This window comes from Talpa europaea (genome assembly GCF_964194135.1).
Source record: "Talpa europaea genome assembly, chromosome: 2".
Lineage (NCBI taxonomy): Eukaryota > Metazoa > Chordata > Mammalia > Eulipotyphla > Talpidae > Talpa > Talpa europaea.
Genome location: NC_140068.1, coordinates 35,004,766 through 35,026,601, shown reverse-complemented (window position 1 = coordinate 35,026,601; position 21,836 = coordinate 35,004,766). Strand labels below are relative to the sequence as shown.

The following is a 21,836-nucleotide window of genomic DNA, read 5'->3' as shown; positions in this document are numbered from 1 at the left end:
GACACTAAAGCTCTAAAAAAGGATCTAGAGTGCTTGTGCTTAACAGACATCTCTAGAGCACTAAACCCAAGAAAATCTGAGTACACATTTTTCTCAAGCACACACGGATCATTCTCCAGGATCAATCACATACTGGGACCCAAGACAAACATCAACAGATACACCAAGATTGAAATAATAGCAGCCATCTTTTCTGACCATGAATGCATCAAACTAGAAATAAACCGTGAAAAGAAGGCAAGGAACTCTCCGACCTCATGGAGATTGAAACCCACACTACTAGAAAACCACTGGACTAATGAGGAGATCAAAGAAGAAATTAAAAAATTCTTTGAATTGAGTGACAAGGAGGACACCAATTTCCTAAATGTATGGGATGCAGCAAAAGCAGTAATAAGAGGAAAATATATAGCAATAAAGGCTCACATCAAGAAACAAGAAAGAACTCAAAGAAACAACTTAATCTCAAAGCTCAAAGATCTAGAAAAAGAACAACAAAAAAACTCCAAAACCAGTAGAAGAAAAGAAATAATAAAAACCAAAGCAGAAATAAATGAAATCGAAACTAAAAAAACAATCCAAAAGATCAATGAAACCAAGAGCTGGTTCTTCAAAAAAATAAATAAAATAGACAAACCCATAGCCAGGCTAACAAAAGAAAAAAGGGAGAAAGCACAAATAAACAGGATCACAAATGAAAGAGGATAAATCACAATGGACACAGCAGAAATCAAAAGAATAATCAGAAACTACTATAAACAGTTATAAGGTAACAAGTTCAACAATCTAGAGGAGATGGACAAATTCCTACAACTCTACAATCACCCAAAGCTAGATAAAGAAGAAATAGAACACCTAAACAGACCAATTACAGGTAGCAAAATTGAAATGTTAATCAAAAACCTTCCCCAAAACAAAAGCCCAGGACCTGATGGATTTACAAATGAATTCTACCAAACATTCAGAAACGAATTAGTGCCTATCCTTCACAAACTCTTCCAAAAAATTGAGAAGGAAGGGATAATACCAAACATGTTCTATGAAGCCAACATTTCACTAATACCAAAACTGAACAAGGACAACACACACAAAAAGAAAACTACAGGCCAATCTCGCTAATGAACACTGATGCAAAAATCCTCAATAAAATTTTAACTATCAGAATCCAACAATGTAACCATAAGATAATTCACCACGACCAAGTAGGATTCATTCCAGGGACACAAGGATGGTTTAACATCTGAAAATCAATCAACATTATCCAACACATCAACAAAAAGAAATACAAAAATCATATGATAATATCACTAGATGCGAGAAAGCTTTTGACAAAGTGCAACACCCGTTCATGATAAAAGCCCTTGAAATTCTTGGGATACAAGGAACGTATCTCAACATCATAAAGGCCATATATGACAAGCCAACAGCCAGCATCATTCTCTCTCCTTTTTTTTTTTTTTTAAAGATTTATTTATTTATTTATACAAGCACTGGCTATAGTCAGAAGCGCGGGAGGCGAAAGAATTCACCAGAGTCATAGGGGAGAGCAGAACAGGCAGACTGACGAAGTACACTGCTGAGGGGAGCAGCGGGCGGCAGAAAGGCCTGCACGCCATGTGGGACCCTCACCCTGTGGCCAAGGATCAAACTGGCGCTGCAGAGGCTGCAGGCAGCTTCGCAACCCAGCGCTCAACCGCTGCGCCACCAGGGGAGGCCCCAGTATCATTCTCAATGGTGAAAAGCTGAAAGCATTTCCATTAAGATCTGGAACAAGACAAGGATGTCCAGTCTCACCACTGCTTTTCAATATAATACTGGAAGTCCTAGCCAGAGCAATAAGACAAGAGAAAGACATACAAGGAATCCAAATAGGAAAAGAAGAAGTCAAACTATCACTATTTGCAGATGATATGATAATATACATAGAGAACCCCAAAAACTCCACAGAAAAACTAATTCAACTCATCAATCAGTTCAATAAAGTGGCAGGATACAAAATCAACACGCAAAAGTCAGTAGCCTTCCTATACACAAAATAAATCTGAAGAAGAAGAAATTAAAAAAAAATCTCTTATTATCAAAACAAAAAAATTAAATACTTGGGAATAAATCTAACAAAAGAGGTAAAGGACCTATACAAAGAAAACTATAAAACACTGTTAAAAGAAATAGAAGAAGACACAAAGAAATGGAAAGACATCTCCTGCTCATGGATTGAAGTATAAACATTATTAAAAGGGCCATCCTACCAAAAGCAATATACAGATTTGATGTTATTCCAATAAAAATTTGAATGTCATTCTTCAAAGAAATAGAACAATTATTGATGAAATTCATATGGAATCACCAAAAACCCCGAACAGTAAAAGCTCTCCTGAAAAAAAAGAAGGGAATGGAGGCATCACACTCCCAGACCTCAAACTATACTACAAAGCCATAATCATCAAAACTGCATGGTATTAGAACAAGAACAGACACCAGACCAATGGAATTGAATAGAAAATCCAGAAATAAACGCACAGATTTATGGTCAACTAATCTTTGACAAAGGAGCAAAGAATATGCATTGGAGCAAAGAAAGTTTGGTCAAAAATGGTGCTGGGAAAACTGGGTTGCTACATGCAAAAGAATGAAGCTTGACCACTACCTCACACCATACACAAAAATCAACTCAAAATGGATTAAAGAACTAGACATAAGACCTGAAACCATAAAATACATAGAAGGAAATATAGGCGAAACACTACGGGATTTGCACATCAAAGACATCTTTACAGATACAGACACATCACCCAAAGCAGTGATAGTGAAGGCAAAGATAAACAGCTGGGACTACATCAAATTAAAGAGCTTCTGCACAGCAAAAGAGACAATAACAAAATCAAAGAGAAACCCCACTGACTGGGAGAACATTTTTTCACACAATACTAATGATAAAGGACTGATCACAAAAATCTGCAAAGAGCTGATGAGACTCAACAAAAACAAAGAAAATAATCCAGTCAAAAAATGAGCACAAGAGCTATAAAGAAACTTCTCTGAAGAGGAAATGCAAATGGCCGACAGGCATATGAAAAAATGTTCAACATCACTTGCAATCAGGGAAATGCAAATCAAAACTACCATGAGATACCATCTTACACCAGTGAGAATGGCACATATTATAAAAACTAGCAACAACAAATGTTGACGAGGTTGTGGAGAAAAAGGAACTCTCCTGCACTGTTGGTGTGAGTGCAAACTGGTCCAACCACTATGGAGAGCTGTGTGGAGATTTCTTGACCTACTAAACATAGAGCTTCCATATGATCCAGCAATTCCACTCCTAGGTATTTATCCAAAGGACACAGAAACATCAATACCAAAGAGCACCTGCACCCCTATGTTTATAGCAGCACTATTTACAATAGCCAAGCTTTGGAAACAACCCAAATGCCCAAAAATAGATGACTGGATCAAGAAGATGTGGTACATATATACCATGGAATATTACTCAGCAATCAAAAAAGATAAACACATGCAATTTGCAGCAACATGGATGGCGCTGGAAGGGATCATGCTCAGCGAAATAAGCCAGAAAGAAAAAGAAAAATACCGGATGGTCTCACTCATAGCAGGAATCTAGAAAACTTAAATAAGGGACCAGGAAAAAGAATAACTATAAGAAAGAAAATATCAAAATCAACAAACAACTATGAACCAGAGACACTCTATGGGGGGTTGGGGGGCAGGGAAAGGAGAGATTGGGGTCAAAATAAGGGGGTTGTAATTGTATGGGGAATATAAAAATAAAATTTAAATTAAAAAAAAATAAAACAAATGAAGGAAACACTACTCTGAGATTAAAAGCTCTCCAAAATCAATTTGAAACTAAAACTGATTATTATATCTCCAGTAACTTAAATGTCCAGAACAACAATGTAAAGAATCCTCTCCTTGATAATAATGATCTTTGAAGTACATGTGGAGAAAGAAACTGATAAGACATGGCTGCTTCTCAAAATCAGAAGTTTGCTTGTTCCAGCTTTGCTTTCTAAGTCAAAAACACCCAATGGCCTGAAAGTGTTCTCATTATTAAGAGAAACAGGAAACATTTGACGTCACTTGTTCTTAATGGATTTTCCTGTCAATAGTTTGTCTAAAATGTTGCCTTTCCTGGAACATCAATATTTTAGGGATCCACTTTGGATCAGAATAATTAAAATGTCTGCCAATATGGTAATTAAAAAAAATGACATAATGGAAATCATACTACATGGAGAAGCACTACCTAGGTTAAAACCTGAAACCTCACAGGAATGAAGAAAAAAAACCCGGACGAGGCCAAGTAAACCACATTCGTGTTTGCTGTTGATGTTCGTCACGGGCCTTGATAAAGACTGTGCTAAATGAAGGGCATTGTTTTAATAAGGCGTTCTGGTTCCTATATATGAAATAATAGAGCTGTCTCTTCTTTATTTAGTGAAGTGCCCTGTTTCCACTAGAGGAAATAGATTAATATTGAATCTTGTGAACCAGAGCAAAGCAAGTTGAATTTATATTTAAATACATTGGCCTATGTCAAAATCCCTCAGACCTCTTCTTTGGGAGAACAGTTTTAGAACAATATGGCTACATCATGGGATTATAAATGTCTGTTTTATGCCCACTATAAATTACTACTTTCAGTTTTTTTATATCTAAAAGGGCAGGTTTATTATAAAAAAGGGAGAAAGGAATAAAGGCCACTTGCATAAGCAGAAGCGAGCAGAAAGAACTGCCCCTTAGAGGGACAGGTTTGCTAAAGAGAGGTAGAGAGGTCTGCACGGTCACAGGTGGGCAGCCTTGGGAGGAGCTGCCTCTGCCCCTTTGCAAAGGGAAGTCGGTGAAGCGAAGCACCTGCATAGTCACAGGTGGGCAGGAGAGCTGCTGCAAGAGAGAAAGAAGGCAAAGAAGAACATTTGCATAGCAGGTGGGCAGAGAGCTGCTGTCACTACTTTCAATTATTAAGAAAATTTTTTTTCTAAGCAGTCAAATGAAAGGTCAATTTTCTGATGACTTAGTCATAATTTTTTGAGATAATTTTATAATTTACAATAATTAATATTAAAATGAGTTACCATATGAAATATATATTAATCACTAAAGTACCTGTTTCTGGAAAAATTTTTATTTCTTTTTGTATTTTATTTTCAAATTTGTTTTCTTATTAGATTGAGGCTTAATTGGAAGTGTTTCTTAGTTTACTCTTACCAGCTGGTTACCTTGTATATGCTTTGCTAAGTAGTTTCTAACTTATCTTACTAACTTACTGTCTGTAAAGAAACATTTAAATATAGTATGGAAAGTCTCATTCACAAATACATGCATAGTGGTGAGTTAAAAAGGGACAGCTGTTAACAAAAATTTAGTTTGAATTTTGGTTTCATGCTCAACTTCTCTGAGGTTCACTTCTCTTTATCTGTAAAGCTGGGTGAATAAAATGTAAACTAATGTGAAGAAATAAAAACCATATTTAAAGTACCTACTTAACACACTAACACAGTAAATAATTCAACAAATATTTGTTCCTTTTCATTTCTCCTCTATTATAAAGCAACTTTGAAAAACTATTAATAATCTTCCCATAAGTAAGTATTAGTTTGGTTAGTTCAGATTTTCATGTGTGGACTTCCTAGGAGTACTGTACACATGTCTCTGGAGGTAGCAATTAGGATAGCCCATAACCTTTTAACTTAGTCAGTTTTTAGAATACAAATTTCAGGATTTTCCCATCAAAATTTTAATTGTAACTCTCAGCAGAGAACACCTGCTCTTTAGGAAAAATACCTCTTTTTTTCAGACATGTGAATCTTAAATGAGGTTTGAACCATGTAAAAGATTTTTAACTATTAGAACTAAACACATCAAGTATGATTACAATTGTTATATTAGTACATTTGAACTCTAGAAATATTTTGTGATCTACTCATGTAATACTTCAGTTTTTCATTAAAATTTTATTAATATGCAAGTTATAAGTTAGAGCTAAATGGGAAAGATGACATAAAAGCTGAGTTTACCTTAACAGCATCAAAATACATCTTCTTAGCTTCTAGATCTTTCTTGTCAGACATTAACCATGCCTTTAGCAAATATTCATAAAAGCTGTCTCCAAGTCCTCCAACTGATACATGATCTGCAAAGAGCGGGAAATGAATTTTTCAGTGATTCAGCCTTTAAAATTCAGATAATGTAGCAAAATCACATTAGCAACTAGGATGCAAAACCTTATGTCAACTACAACTCAATGTTACATTTAAATCCAACAGATCTTTTATTTTCAGAAAGATATTCTGCAATGAGCAGATGCACTGTTAACTAATATAATATACTCTAATTAATTACCAGGCTGATTTTATAAACATGAAGATAACAAATATATAATCACCCTTAATCCCCCAAATCTGGTTCTCTAGTAAAACTAGCAACCTAAAATGTTTCGCAATATATACTCAAATATATTTTTAATTGGTTTAGTTCTCAACAATTTATATTGTTGTAGATATCAGCATTATAAATCTTTTTAAAAAGTGTCTTGCAATAAAATAAGATCCTAACTTCTTGCAATCAGTGTTATTGCTGTTGCTTTTATTATTTTAAACAACTGAGAAGATTTTTCCAGTATTATAAATCTGAAGGGTCAAAATCCTTTTTTTGGGGGGGGGGGTGAAAGAAGATAGAGCAACACAAGTTCTTCTTCCTAATTCTCCATTACCATAATCCTACAGTTTCTTTTAAAAATGCCAGATCCACTACATATATTACCAGAAACAAGGGTAGGTGTCTTCACTAAAAGTAAGAAAACTGAGGCCTAGAGATGCCAATTGAGATTATGACATTGGTAAGTGCTGTCTGACTCTACTACCTGCATTGGCTCTTATATTTAGATTTGCTTGCTCTCCACCCTAACACTATGTTCCTGCTTACTGCTTGAATCAATATATATTTTTTAAACACATTCACCCATAAACACAGGGTGCAATCTATCTGAATCATCATTCCTAGAATTCATAGAGAATTTGAACAATTAGTAAAATAGATTTATTTTGAAAAATTGCATTTTAAGTTTCATAATGTAAAACTAATTTATGTACCTATTTTTTAAAAAATCAAACCTTTATGTGTTTATTTAGGTATACAAAAGTAAATTACATATGCTATTGAGACAATTTTCTCTTGATGCACACCCAACAACTCCACTAGGTGGTCTCTATGGGGACCTACAATTGAACAGGTTAAAACTAAATACATTATCTTTTCCTCCTCAAACTTATCTTCTGCTTTGGTCTCTATCTCACTAAGTGGCACCAGCATCTTCCCAACAGTACAAGTTAGACATCATCATTCTTTACACTTCCTCCCTTCTTCATTCTCATATTCAATGAAAAAATACTCTAGAGCATTTTATCTCCTATGCCTTTTGAATGCATCCACTTTTTCTCTATCCTCACTAATATGATCCTGGACCAAGGCAGCACTATCTCCTGCCTCTGAATTAGCAGTGGCTAATAGTCTGATCTCATGGACTCTGACAATATGTGGCTATTTAAATTTAAATTAGTTATGATAAAATTTTTAAAAAAATCAAGTTATTGACTATACTAAGTGTTCAATTAGTACAGGTGGCTGTACTGGACAGGGGAGACAGTGATCCTTTTCATCATCACACCAAATTCTAATGGCAATGCCAGTCTAAACTATTCCCCTCCATTAATGCCAGAGTAACCCTTTCAATATGTGAACTGGTTCATCTCATTTGAAACCTTCCATAATGAAGACTCAAATCCTGCAAAGACTGAATCCTGCATGGACTCAGTATTCTCTTTATCATCAATCCTGCTCTACTTCTTTCTGTTCCTTTGGTTCCTTTAAATCATCAAACTCCTTCCTACCACAGGCATTCTAAAGGCATTGTTCTCTCTGCATAAAGTATACTTCCACACTCTTTTCCCCTTTCATTTAGTAATTCTTACTCATACTTCCCATCTTTGGATCAAATGTTACTTCTCCAAAGAAGCCTTCTCTGCTCCCCACACTGGGTTTTTTATATACTTTTTGATAGCACACACATATACACTGGTAATTTAATAAAATGGTGGGTTTTTTTCTTTCTGTTTCCTCCATGACATTGTGATTTAAGGCCAATTATGTTTCCCAGACCATATCAGCCCTTATAATGTATCTTGCACATAGTAGGTACTCAATAAAAAAATGATAGGCAAAGCCAAATTTTCCTAAGTCAACCTTAATAAGGAGTAAAACTATTCAAGTGAGAAAGTCTATATTTTTTATTTAAACATGTGAGTTTCTTATTGCAAAAAGTCCAGAATCACAGTCTTGTTTTTTTATTTAAAGTTAGTTTTTAGGCTGATTCCTAAGAGTAGTGTTTGAAGTTACCTTTATAGTTTCCTAAATGTCACCACAGAAACCTCTGACATTTACAAACTAGGTACTATCTCATCATTAATAAGCCCTGTTGTTATAAACATGATTGCAAGAGACAAATGCAAGTGATGTGTGGTAAAGCAAATCACTATCCGGTTACTGTCAAAATAACAAGGACCAAATGAAGTAATAGGAAGTGATGGCAATGATCCAGACATGTCTTTCAGAGTTAAAGCAATGAGAGTTGAAAACTAACAGCCAGAAGCAGCTTCATCTTCTTCCCTCTTGGGTTATGATTCCATAATAGATGGAAGAATGAAGTTTGGATACTTGGTGATTTTTAAAAAAGGTTACATAATACATTTGTTTTGATGAATTTGGTAAGTGCTAGTTAATTTTCTATTGTTTTACTTCCTGCCTATAAAATTTTACATTTATAAAGAATCAAACTAAAGAACACACAGGAGAAACAAAAGAAAGTCTTTTTGATAATTTAGTACATCACTCACTAAACTACCCCTGGGTCTGGATGACTGTTTGTGTTGGCAACAGAGACCTGTGTTAATATATTAGTGAATGTGGAAGAGAACATGCCTGATTTTATCATCAGGAAGGGACTGCCTACTTTTCCAAAGAATACATATGGTATTTTTAATTCCCAAATGCTCTAAAGGTAATGTGTACTATAGTCACTCAAATATTAGGAGCTTCTGTATAAGGGATAACTTATTCTTTCCTTCCACAAGGAATAAATCCCATAAAAGAATTCTTATTATGTAAAAAGAGATAAATAGCAAAAGAATCAAGGAAAAAAGATCACTTCATATTTTAATTTTTTTTAAAGATTTATTTATCTATTTATACAAGCACTGGGTACAGTCAGAAGCACGGGAGGGTGAGAGAATTTACCAGAGCCAGAGCAGGGAGTAGAACAGGCAGACTGATGAAGTACACTGCCAAGGGGAGCAGCGGGCATGGTAGGAGAGATCTGCGCGCCAGGTGGGACCCTCACTGGCAGCCGGGTATCAAACCGGTGCTACAGAGCCTGAGCTACTGGGGAGGTCCTTCATATTTTAATTTTTTAATATTTTGTAGAATTCATCTGAATCTGGACCTCTCACCTCAAAACAATCCTCAACGATGCAAGTAAAACACACACACACACACACACACACACACAAAACCCCCTTGTTACATTAATCAAAGAAGGGTGGTAACTATTCTATTTATGGACATGGAGTCCCACATATGTGACAACAGTCACAAGATCTCTTTATATGATCATTGACCAGGACAGGATGCTGCCTCTCAGTCATAACTGATGAGCAGGAGCAAGTATTAAAAGACAATAGATCCGGGTCTCCCTGGTGGCGCAAGGGGTTAAGCAATGCACTATGAAGCAATAGCAACCTTTGAAGCATGAGTTCGATCCCCAGATGGCCAGGGAGCAACCCACATGGCGAAGCAGACCTCTCCTGTCTCGCCCGCTTCTCCCCTCAGCAGTGTACTTCGGTCAATCTGCCTGTTCTGTTCCCCGCTCTGTCTCTGATGAATCTTCTCACCCCCCACATCTCTGGCCTGTACCCCAGCTCTTGTATGCATAAATAAATAAATCTTTAAAAAAAGATAATAGATCCATTAAAAGTAGAGATGGAAAGACATATAAATGTAGAGTGCATGAGTATTCACAAATTTCAAGTGAGGAAATGCCTAGTAGATGCAGGATTCTATGTGCTGGGGAAGAAATAGGACTAAGACAGAGTCACCACTATTAAAAAGTTTGGGATCCTGAGAGCTCGTATGTGAATCATTAAGCGAGGGATTGAGATAGGAAAGTACCCAAAGTTGGAGCAGGAGAGGAGGAAGGAGGTGAGTAATGGAGGAGTGGGTGCTAACAAATTCCAACCAGGGACTGAAGAAGGTGACTGAGGTGGGTCTTAGCAGAGAGAAAAGAGAGGTAAAAGACAAATAGCATGATGTAACACCTGAACCTAGCTAGGTGTCTTCCTTGTGGCTGGAATACAGAATGGAGGCTGGGGTGGAGAGATATGGGATCATCAACCCTGTTTGTTTTTTCCATCAGGAAATTGGCTGATAAGCAAGTCAAATATAAAGGATTCCCAGTACCAGGAAACATGGCTAAATACATAGCATATTGTGACCCTGAAAGTGAAGCTAGATGTTCTAGTACACATGACTTTTTGGATCTCTTCATAGTGACTTCTAAATCCTAAATCATAGGAAGAAAACAGTAAATCATAAAGACTTTCTTCAACTTTTGTAATCTTTTGTGAGGAGAACTCTAAAAAAATGCTTGTTCTTTCAGAGACCAATCCTTCGAAAGCTACTCAAGTTGTTTTATCCCCAATATTCTAGTGGCTCTCAGACTTTTAGTCTCAGCTTACACTTAAAAATGAATAGACACCCCAAAGAACGTGTTTATGTAATTATCGATCAATATTTGCCAGAGTGGAAATTAAGAGTGGGTTTAAAATACTTTTATTAATTTATTAAGATAATAATAGGCTCATTAATTTATGTTTATGGGTTTTTCCCATAAAAATGTAATATTTTACAAAGCAAAAACAATTACTGAGAAGACTGATACTGTTTCATATTTTGCAAATCTCTAATGTTTGCCATAGTACAAAAGCTAGATTTCATATCTGCTCTATGCCGAATCTCTTGCTATATGCTGCCCTTGATGAAACAGAGAGAGAAAATTCAACTTCACATCATTATATAAATGGAAAAGGCAACAGTTTTTTTATAGTCTTTGAAGATAATTTTAGATATTTTTCTTTGGTACTATAACAAAACTTGGCAAATGAACTTTTATGAGTTAAAGTTTTTAATAGTTATTTATAGTGTGGAATTAAAAACCACATCCAGGAATTTTTGTAGTGTTAGATAAAAATCTATATTAATCTAGCCTGCACTTTGAATGGATCTTATTTTCCCATATGATTTTGTAACAGCAGGCACTGGTCATTTGGAAAATACTGATTTGCTGAATTATGCAAATCTTCCAAATGTTAACACATTTCATTACATTGTATTGAAAAAACATATTTGTTAATCACTGCCAATCTCATAAAAAAAGTCTTTAAATGTTGGCAGAAAGTCTTAGTATTATTATAAAAATAGCTTATGGACCTCCCGAAAGACCTCAGGTATGTCCAGTGATCTGCTGGCCACACTTAGCAACCTTGGTTATGGTCTTATGGTCTCAAAAGGTAGGCCTTCAACAGCCATTACAGTCACAGATTTCAGTACCTATTTTTTTATTAAAATACCCTTTAAGTATAATTACTTCTAAGTAACAGTGAGACATAATCATCTAAGAATATGATATTTAAATATTAAAAAAAACAAAGTAGAGTAAAATTTTAAATCACTGCTAATGCCCTTAACACAGTTAAGCATCTCAGTTAGTATTCTCAATTTTCTGCTTAATCTACTATTTTTTTCAAATTAGTCTGAGAACACTTCCCTCCATTACTCTGAATCTTTAAACTTCTACACAAAGTCCCTAAGGGTCTAAGTGAGGCCTTGAGCCACATACTTTCTTCTATTCTAAAGGTACTCTTACTAGCCAAAAACCTTTGTCTGTTATTTTAAAATTTAGTAGAGAAACACATTGCTTATTCTTCCAATTTCAAAGCCTTTAAAGATTCAGGGTCTTCTCTCATCTTGTAGCCCAGAAGAGAGAAAATGTTATGAAATATAATGATCTGGTTACTCTGTGTAAAATCCTGTTAATCATTAGCACAAAGGAATAACTTTCTCTTCTACACATGACTATGTCTAGCTTGCTATAGGCTAATATCTCCATGTTACCCTGAAAATATCTTTCCTTTCTGATCAATTGCTTTAAATGTGCTTATATGCCGTCATACTCACAGTTACATATGAAAAATAAACACTAGTTTCCTGGTGACACTTTATCTTTTGACAAAAGATAAACACTTTTCACCTTTTCTAAACATTCTCCAAACAGATTTATGCTGTTTTGTATTCTTTACCTTTATTACTAGAACAGTGCTAAAACAAAGTTAGTCTTTTGACTTACATTGACCCCACTGTCCACTACTGGGATTGAGATAGTTAGGATAAAGTCCTTCTGGTTTTTCCAGGTTGTTAAGTACTTTTCGAATATTCATTACCTATAATAGAAAAGGAAAAGTTACTATCAAAATCTGAAAAACAAATTTAGTATTCCTCTCTCTCTGTTAATTACAGTTTTCCATGTCAAGAAACAAAAGCTGGGGGCTTCCCTGGTGGTGCAGGGGGTTAAGATGCAGTCTATGAGGCTGTCCGCAGCCACTGCAGCATGAGTTCGATCCTCCGCCAGGGAGCAACCCACATGGTGCAGCAGACCTCTCCTGACTCGCCTGCTGCTCCCCTCAACAGGGTACTTTGGTCAATCTGCCTGTTCTGTTTCCTGCTCTGTCTCTGGTGAATCCTCTCACCCCCCACACCTCTGGCCTGTACCCCATCTCTTGTATGTATAAATAAATCTTTAAAAAAAAAAGAAACAAAAAGCTGATTTAAATGACACAGAATTAGAACAAAGGCAATTGTAGTATTATGAAAATACTGGTAAATGAATCTAGTCGCATAGATTTACCACATGCCAGACACCATATAAGGAACTAGTGAAATATTAGTACATAAACAAAGTCATTCCCCTCTTGGAGTTTGCATTCTAGTGATAATAAACAAACATGTCAGGTGGTGACCAATGCTATAAAAAACATACAAGAGGGTAACGGGACAGAGTGTGATGTGAGGTAGTAAGGCTGTACAATGTTACCCAGAATAGGTGAGGGAGGCTACCGGAGAATGTTGGATCAGACATTTAAATAAATGAAGGAAGAAAGAGGAATATCTCAAGTATATAATCTAACCTTAAAACTTAGGGAACTAGAAAGAGAAGAACAAACAAGACCAAAGCCAGTAGAAGGAAGGAAAAATAAAATAGAGCAGAAATAAATGAAATGGATAGTCAAAAAGATTAATGAATCAAAAAGGGGAAAAAATGAAATAGACAAACCTCTACTAGGTTCACACTCACATACAAAAGAAAACTCTAGTAAATAGAATCAGAAATGAAAGAGCAGAAGTTTGACAGACTTCTCAGAAATCCAAAGGATCATAAGAAATTGTTGTGAACATCTACATGCTAATAAATTGAACAAAGGAAGAAGAAATGGACGAATTATTAGAAATATACAACCTTTTGAGGCTTATGCAGGAATATAAAACCCGAGCATACCAATTATAGGCAAGGAAATTGAAACAGTAATCAAAAATACAAGCCCAGGTCCTCATGGTTTTACTCATGAGTTCTACCAACCTTCAAAGACAAATTATTGTAATACCTATCCTTCTTAACCTCTTCTAAAAAACTGAGGAAAAGGGAATGCTTTCAAATATATTTTATGAGGCCAACATTATGCTGATACCTACAAGGGGATCACAAAAAATAAACCAAAACAAAAAATTTGACAGATGAATCTCCCTGATGGAAAAAGATTAAAAAATCCTCAACAAAATCTTAGAAAATGGAATTCAACAATACATTAAAAGGATCATAACTCATGAAAAAATGAGATTTATTTCCATGATGAAAGGATGGTTCAACATCTGAAAATCAATCAATGTAATTCACCACATCGACAAAAGGAAAGATAAAAATCTATGATCATCAACAGATGCAGAAAAATATTTGATACGATTCAACAACCATTTAGGGTAAAATTCAGAAAAATGGGAATAGAAGTAATCTATCTCAATATAATAAGGCCCATATATTACAAACCCACAACTAACATGATACCCAGTGGTGGGAAACTGAAAGCTTTCCCCCAAAAAGCCAGACAAGCTTGTCCACTTTTACTATGACTGCTCAAAACATAGTATTGGAATTCCTAGCTAGAGCAATTAGGCAAAGAGAAAAAAAAAAACCAAAATCCTCCAAAAAACAGATATAAAAGGAATAAAAATTGAGAAAGAAATAAAATTCATTATTTACAGATGACATGAAAATATACACAGAAAACTCTGAACACTCCACTAAAAAAATTACTGAAATAATAAAATCAATACAGCAGTGACAGGATACCACTGCAGAGACCAAGTGGCAGCTCCTTGGAGCAGGGTGGAAGCAGAGGTAACAAGATAGAGGCAATAGATTTCTTGATGGATTAGACTGGAATTTATTATTTTTTTAAAAAAGATTTATTTATTTATTTATACAAGCACTGGGTACAGTCAGAAGCGTGGGAGGGTGAGAGGATTCACCAGAACCAGAGCGGGGAACAGAACAGGCAGAGTGACGAAATACACTGCTGAGGGGAGCAGCGGGCAAGGCAGGAGAGGTCTGTCGCGCCATGTGGGACCCTCGCCTGCAGCCGGGGATCGAACCAGCACTGTAGAGGCTGCAGGCAGCTTTGCAGCCCAGCGCTCAACCACTGCACCACCAGGGTCGGCCCTAGACTGGAGTTTAGTAAAAAGAGGAGCCAGAATATCTTCAAGATCTTTGGTCTGAGCCACTGGTTAAACTGATGTGCAATTTACCATGAGTATGAAGAGTAAAGTGAAAGCAAATCTAGTGGTGAGTCTGAGGCATTTTAAGTGGCACCTGTTTATTAAATCTTATTATGGAAATGTGAGAGAAGTGCAAATGAAGCAGTATGAGGATATTCTTAGACAATGATCAGACTCCATGAAGAGAGGAAAGGTAAGCGTTATTGGCATTCCAGAAGGTGAGCGGAGTGACAAAGGAACTGAGAAATTATTCAAGGAGATAATTGAAGAAAACTTCTTTGTGGAAATGTTAAGTAGGTAGCTGGATATAGAGTCTGAAGCTGAAGATAGGCTGGGCCTGAAATGATAAAAATGGTACCAACAGCATACAGGTATACCATATGTAAAGCCATGTGATAGGATGGAATAATGTAGAAAGTGAACATAAAAAGAACTGGCCTGGGTTTGAGACCTGGGACTTTCCAATATTTAGGAGGCCTACAGCCAAGACAGAAAGTGTCTCTTGGAGAAGGAAGTAAGTGTGTAATCTACTGAAATAACAAGGAAGAGGAGAGGTAAAAGAGCTCCTGGATGAGGCAATGGGAAGCTTGCTTGTCGCTGTGACAGGTGTAGCTAGGAGAAAGTCCAATGGGAAAGTGTTCAAGAGTGGGGTGGACAAGAAGAAAAGATGGCAGAGGCAACTCTTCCAAAGAATTTTCTTGTAAAGAGGAACTGAGAAATGGGGTGAAAATGAAGAGCAATCATGGGTGAACATGAATTTATCCAAATATCTGTAGGTTTGTTTCTTGAAAATTTGAAATTCATTCAACTGCTAATTCACATTTGTGTAACACTTTGAATTTAAAAAATCACATACTTGGTTCACACAGTTCATACAACACTACATACTTTAGATGAGGGAAAAAAGTGAGAGACATAGAAAGACATGCTTGAGGTCCAGAAAATCAGACACACAGAGCTGGGGCCTCTCATACTAAGTTAGAATGGTTCCATGGAAAAACCATGGGTTTAGTTTTGTTAAATGAAATGTAGCATGTAACATAATTCATGACAAGCCACATTAAACTTGGTTGGTCTTTTCCGTCCAATGTTACTAAATTTCCCAGGAGAGGATATTGTTTCTCATAAGTACTGCTTTGCAAACCATGGCATATTAGAGACTCACCTTTTCAGCAAAGACTGGGTTTCCTGATAAGTGGCTCAAGTGCATAAACTCCAGATGCAGAGTTCCAAATTCGGCTAAAATACTGCTGCCTCCTGAGGCCCAAGGCCAGTTCCGTCCAATCCCACTAAAGAAGAAAAGAGATTGGAGAGTTATGGATTAACCTAATTCAATTTTGGGAGCAGTTCTAAATAGTGGAAGTGGAAGAAACAGCTTTGAACAGTGACATCTCAGCTACAGTCCACTCCAGATATTTGAAAATATCCAGCATTTTATCCTTAACTAGTTGTCAAAGACTAGCTATCAAAGACTCTTACGTCCAAATTGACCCATACCTCCAAATTGAAAATCAGTGTTAGTTTAAGCCAGAAAGAAATTGCTTTGTGCTTGGTGTTGATAAAGAGACAAATATTTTGGAAGGCACAGGAGTCATGTAGAGATGAACACCCATTCCAAGTAGACTACAAGCAAGATTAGACCATAACATCCCATCATGCTCCATATCCCACATACATTCCTTCACTATTTTAATTAATTTCAGTATCACAATTCACATACTTTTATAGATATTCATATTATATACAATTTCTTGGATCTAAGATAAATTCCAAGTAATCATTGGTCCCTCTTCAGGCCCTTCCTTCATTTACTATATTTCCTTCCTTATGCATACTCCTTCACATTATTTTACCAATTTTCTAGGTATAATTTCTAACACATTCATTCTTTATCCTCTTTAATCTATGCTCAAGAATTTCAACAAACTTATGTAATTCAAATCTGAAAGGAGTCAAAAGCATGAGCTTCAAAAATTATTCCCTCTTGGCTCATCTTGGAGAAATGCTTTTAAAAAGTATAATTTGTTCTAAATGCACACATATAAATACACATGGCTAAAAGATGAAAACCCACATTTTGGTTTCAGTTCAAATGCACATTTATTGGATGTCTACGTTTTGCTATGAACTATGCATAGGGCTGGGTTACATGGATGGTTACATGAAAATAATCACTTTTTCTTTAAGACTTCATGGTGTAATGGGAGTGAAAGAGCTAAGCACAAATTATTCTAACCAAATATGGCAAATACTAAGATAAGTGTGTGAGTTCTCCAAGCATTTAGAGTTAGGCCATACAGTCCAACATGGTGGGGGGGTCACTGATGACCACTTCAAGAAAGAGACTCTTAAATTGATTTTTTTAAAGATTTATTTATTTATTTATACATACATACATACATACAAGAACCGGAGCACAGTCAGAAGCGCGGGAGGGTGAGAGAATTCACCAGAGCCAGAGCTGGGAACAGAACAGGCAGACCGATGAAGTACACTGCTGAGGGGAGCAGCGGGCGGCAGGAGAGGTCTGCGCGCCATGTGGGACCCTGGCCAGTGGCCAGGGATCGAACCGGCGTTGCAGAGGCTGCGAGCAGCTTTGCAACCCAGTGCTCAACCGCTGCGCCACCAGGGGAGGCCCTTAAATCAATTCTCAAAGGATAATCAAGAAGCAGTGAGGGAAGAATGGCGAGAGGGAGAACTCAAACATGGAGAGACACAGCAGAAGGGGCTAGTCAGGAACTGAAGGTAGCTTCTAAATACCAGTGAGTAGTGGACAGGAGAGGTGGCAGTAGAGAAAGCAACAAGGCTAAGTGAAGTCCCAGTCCTAGAGGCCTGTAGACCTCTCATTTTCCTCTTTCCAAATTGGACTCTTTTACACTGTTCTTGGTTTTCTACCCCTTCTCGTTTTTTGCATTATGTCATTCACAACTGTGAGTAAGCCCATCCAGTTCTATCACTGTTTCTGCTGCAGGGCTGCTGAACAATGCTGAAGGAGTGAAAACTGAACCGTATTTTTTTTTTTTAAGAGTAAAATCTAGATTTTATTTCCAAACACAAGTTTACAGTAAACCTAATAAAAAGTGAAAATAAATAAAAGTGATCTGAAAATATTACATTTTAGAAAACATATTTACTAAGTTCTGGGGGTGTCGAGTCAGTTTTTGTTTTCACGGTTGGTTTAGATGAAAGGAATATCCAATCATCCAAACAGATCTAACAGCAACTTCTAAATTTTAGTTACATGGGGCAAACACACATAGTAATTGGTCACTGCTGTAATGATACATTATTTTGGTATTCCAGACTTACCAAAGTCAGTAAGCGGAGAAAGCAAAAACTATAAATTTCTATGTTTCAGAGACTGTTAATCACAATATCTACATCACAACATAAGTGAGAAGTAATGACATCTTCAACCTGGGGAAGGAAGGGGTTGAGGAAACAGCCTGTTTTTAGGTTGTTAGGGACTTTTCAGTTCAGGCTAACAGAGTGGGTGGTGGCACTCTCAGATATGAAATACAAGCAGAAAGGGATGTATTAAACTAAAATTCAAGTTACTTGTTACTTTTTTTTAATTTTTTTTTATAGAGGCATGTTTTATTTATTTATTTGTTTGTTTTGTTTTTATTTATACATGCACTGGGTACAGTCAGAAGCGCAGGAGGGTGAGAGAATTCACCAGAGCCAGAGCGGGGAGCAGAGCAGGCAGAAGGACCGAAGTACACTGCTGAGGGGAGCAGCGGGCGGCAGGAGAGGTCTGCGCGCCATGTGGGACCCTCCTCTGGTGGCCGGGGAGCAGCCGGGGATCGAACCAGCGCCGCAGAGGCCGCGGGCAGCTTCGCAACCCAGCGCTCAACCGCTGCGCCACCGGGGAGGCCCTACTTGTTACTTTTTTATATCCATGCCTTCGTTGTCTGCTATTCAACGTGGTTATGCAAAAGAAAACCAGAGAAATATGGACAATCTTTCATTATGTCAAAAAAATTTAGATTTACGGGGGTTACACATGTTCTGATTTCTCCTTTGTACACATTCGTATCAGAAGGAAGACACTACTTGTTTTGATCACTCTTTAATTATATAGGGAACAAGTCTATTAAAAGTACTAGCAAAGGTTATGTTATGTTAACAGAAGAAAGCCGGATTTAGAATACATGGTATATTATATAAAATAATGACTTTGGCTACAATTCTCTCAACCTACAGAAATACTGTATCATAGTTTTACTGAAGTCATTATTAAAATATATGAATATTATATATATATATAGTAAATATATAAGTAAAATTATAGGATGAATGGTTGTACTGGCTGTTAAATATTAGTCAGGGAAGGGTTTCAAGAAATCAGAGTGTGTGTAATCAAATCTAGACATTAAGTAAGGTCACAGCTGTATGACCTGGATATAGGCCGTGGGGAGATTATGAAGAACATAATTAGGTTTATCACAGATAAAATAAACCCATGTTGGGGAAATGACTGTCTACTTGCAAAGCAATTGTGCACCAAGTCACAAACTAGTTTTGGACACTCACAAATTATTTCTAAGATTTTTTTTTTTTTGTCTTTAAATCTGGAGTCTATTTAGGAATCTATGTATCTACAGGGCTTTAATTTCCAGAATAGCATATATGGACACCAAAATGGTGGGTTTGTGGTAAAGTGAAAGGAGTCCAGAAAGAGTTCTACAATGCTGGTCTGGGGAGGGGGGGGTCAGGGTTTCTTGAGCATCCCATGAAGCCAAAGGCTAAGCTTTCTAGACCCCTGGGTCAAAATGAGTCTCAATTGCGGTAGTAGGGATTTGAATGTCTTTCAGTTTCATTATCACAAAAGCAGTCATGGTGTTCCTTATTTGTTTTTTCTTTATTTTACAAATGCTAATATTTTGGAAAAATATTTTAAAGATAAAATAACAGTTTGTGTTCAGAAACTATTAGTTCCATAAAGCAGGCATAAAAGGGATGAATACTTAAATATTCCCAATCACGTTGTAATGACTGCAATTGAAGCCAAAATGATATGTCAGCATATGGGAATGTATACACAAAAAGGCAATTAACATGATTTGGGATGCAGCCAAGTATTTGATTCAAAGGATCCTAGAACAGAACGTCAAACTTTTGTAACACTCTAATTTCACTTATTTCTATTTCTTCCAATCCCCAGTTCTTCCATTTTAAACTGAAGCATTATTTAATGTATATACTTCAATTTTTAATTTAAAATTTCAGTATTCTATAAAAGTAATGATTCTTTGAGATCTTTTAAAATGTGTAACACCATCATTTTATTTTGTTTTAGAGAGTACAACTTGAATGTAGTTTATTAGCAGTGGTAATATATTTCTTCACTTTACTGCACTCATGTAAGAAAACATAATTATTTATTGGCTTCACAGCCCTGATAAACAATGGGCATTTTACGTTTTTCCTTCTCCCTCTTGGGAATAGTTAATAGCATCAAGAAGAGACTACAGTACTAATGATGCTATTCTACTCACGCTGAATCCCACAAGAGAGCTGCAAACTCTTTTCCTAGAGCTTGTAATGTTCTGGATTGATGGTATATTCCTTCACAATAATCTAAAGAATAACCTAAAATTTTATGTTATAGTGACTGTCCAGATACAATCTGAATCATTAACAAATACATTTTGGTTACTTATTATAATGAAATGCAGTAAAAAAAAAAGAATGTACATAACTGAAATGATTCTAAAAAGTCTCCAGATGAATCTATAAACAAAGCCTCAAAGGTTAAGTCTTGACTGGCTCTGACTATCAACTTACTCTCCCTTGTTGCTTGCTATTCTATGAAATGGGAATGGGCCATTAAAGAATTTTCTTGAGCATTCTTGCCTAAATAGTTTCTGGTTAGCTAATCAGTAAACTAGTTCCCTTCAAGTTTATCATCCAGAATATAGGTTACTCCTTGGGGTTATGGAGTTAATGTTATGAATGAAAAAAAATTCCCTCTACTCTGTATATTATGGTAAAGCTTTATTTATTTATGCAAATAGAAGGGCACATAGAGGTATTTAAATCAAAAGAGTAAATAATTCAATATTACCCTTTTTGTATATTAGCACAAATTATGAAGAATAATTAGAAAGTCCATGACTGACTGTTTCATTTAACTGTATTCCCAAAGCTAACTGATTTTGAGAAGCAATTTTGGCTTCACTTATTACAAATTCCCAAAAAGGTTCTCCCAGCGCCGATCCTTAAAGTTTTTAGTTTAAGACTTCAGTAATGGCTGGACCAACAATTCTAGGGACTAGCATTTTAAGACTAGTCAAAATTCTACTGCAGCTATTAACAGAAATTCTGACTGGGAAGGATTATTCCCTCAAGAACTATTCTATAAGGGAAAATTGGCTTATAAAGGGCAGCCACTGGGCTGAATTAATTAATAATCCATGGCTTATTTGTCTCCCTAGCAGCTTGTATGTTAAATCCCTAACGTATTCTCATTCTTAATTTTTTTAACTAAGGGTCAAATTAATTTTTTAAAATTAGTCATATCTTATGTCCTCTTATGGGCAGTTATTTTTAAAGGGAATTGAAATAGAACAGTTATTATTTCAGTTTATTCTCACCCTCAATACTGTTGTCCTTGTATTTGAAAACCTTGGGATAGAGGAGAAGCTGGGATTACAAACACACTGAGATGGTGAAATATCTTTTTAATTCCAAAGATGCCAGACTTCTGTTTTCCAGGTATCCTTTGGTTAAGATCTTGTTAACCACTACCAACATCATTAATCAACAGGGAAATGCATATTAAAAGCCACCAAGAGGTATCACTTCACCCTTTCAGGATGGCTATCTTCAAGAAGACAAGGGACAACAGATTTTAGCAAGGTTTATCACAGCAT

The 21,836-nt window shown here is 36.2% G+C and overlaps 1 protein-coding gene across 1 annotated transcript in view; it reads right to left on the bottom strand.

The window, feature by feature from the left end:
- Positions 1-21,836, bottom strand: part of MAN1A1 (mannosidase alpha class 1A member 1) — a gene marked incomplete at its 3' end in the record, with an annotated part of 169,981 nt that overhangs the window by 16,463 nt on the left and 131,682 nt on the right. Inside the window, exons 6-8 of the mRNA XM_084229018.1 lie at positions 16,124-16,247; positions 12,479-12,572; positions 6,042-6,157 (exon numbers count right to left, since the gene is read on the bottom strand). Of these exons, the coding sequence (XP_084085144.1) occupies positions 6,042-6,157; positions 12,479-12,572; positions 16,124-16,247 (334 nt within the window). The remainder of the gene's footprint in view (positions 1-6,041; positions 6,158-12,478; positions 12,573-16,123; positions 16,248-21,836) is intronic.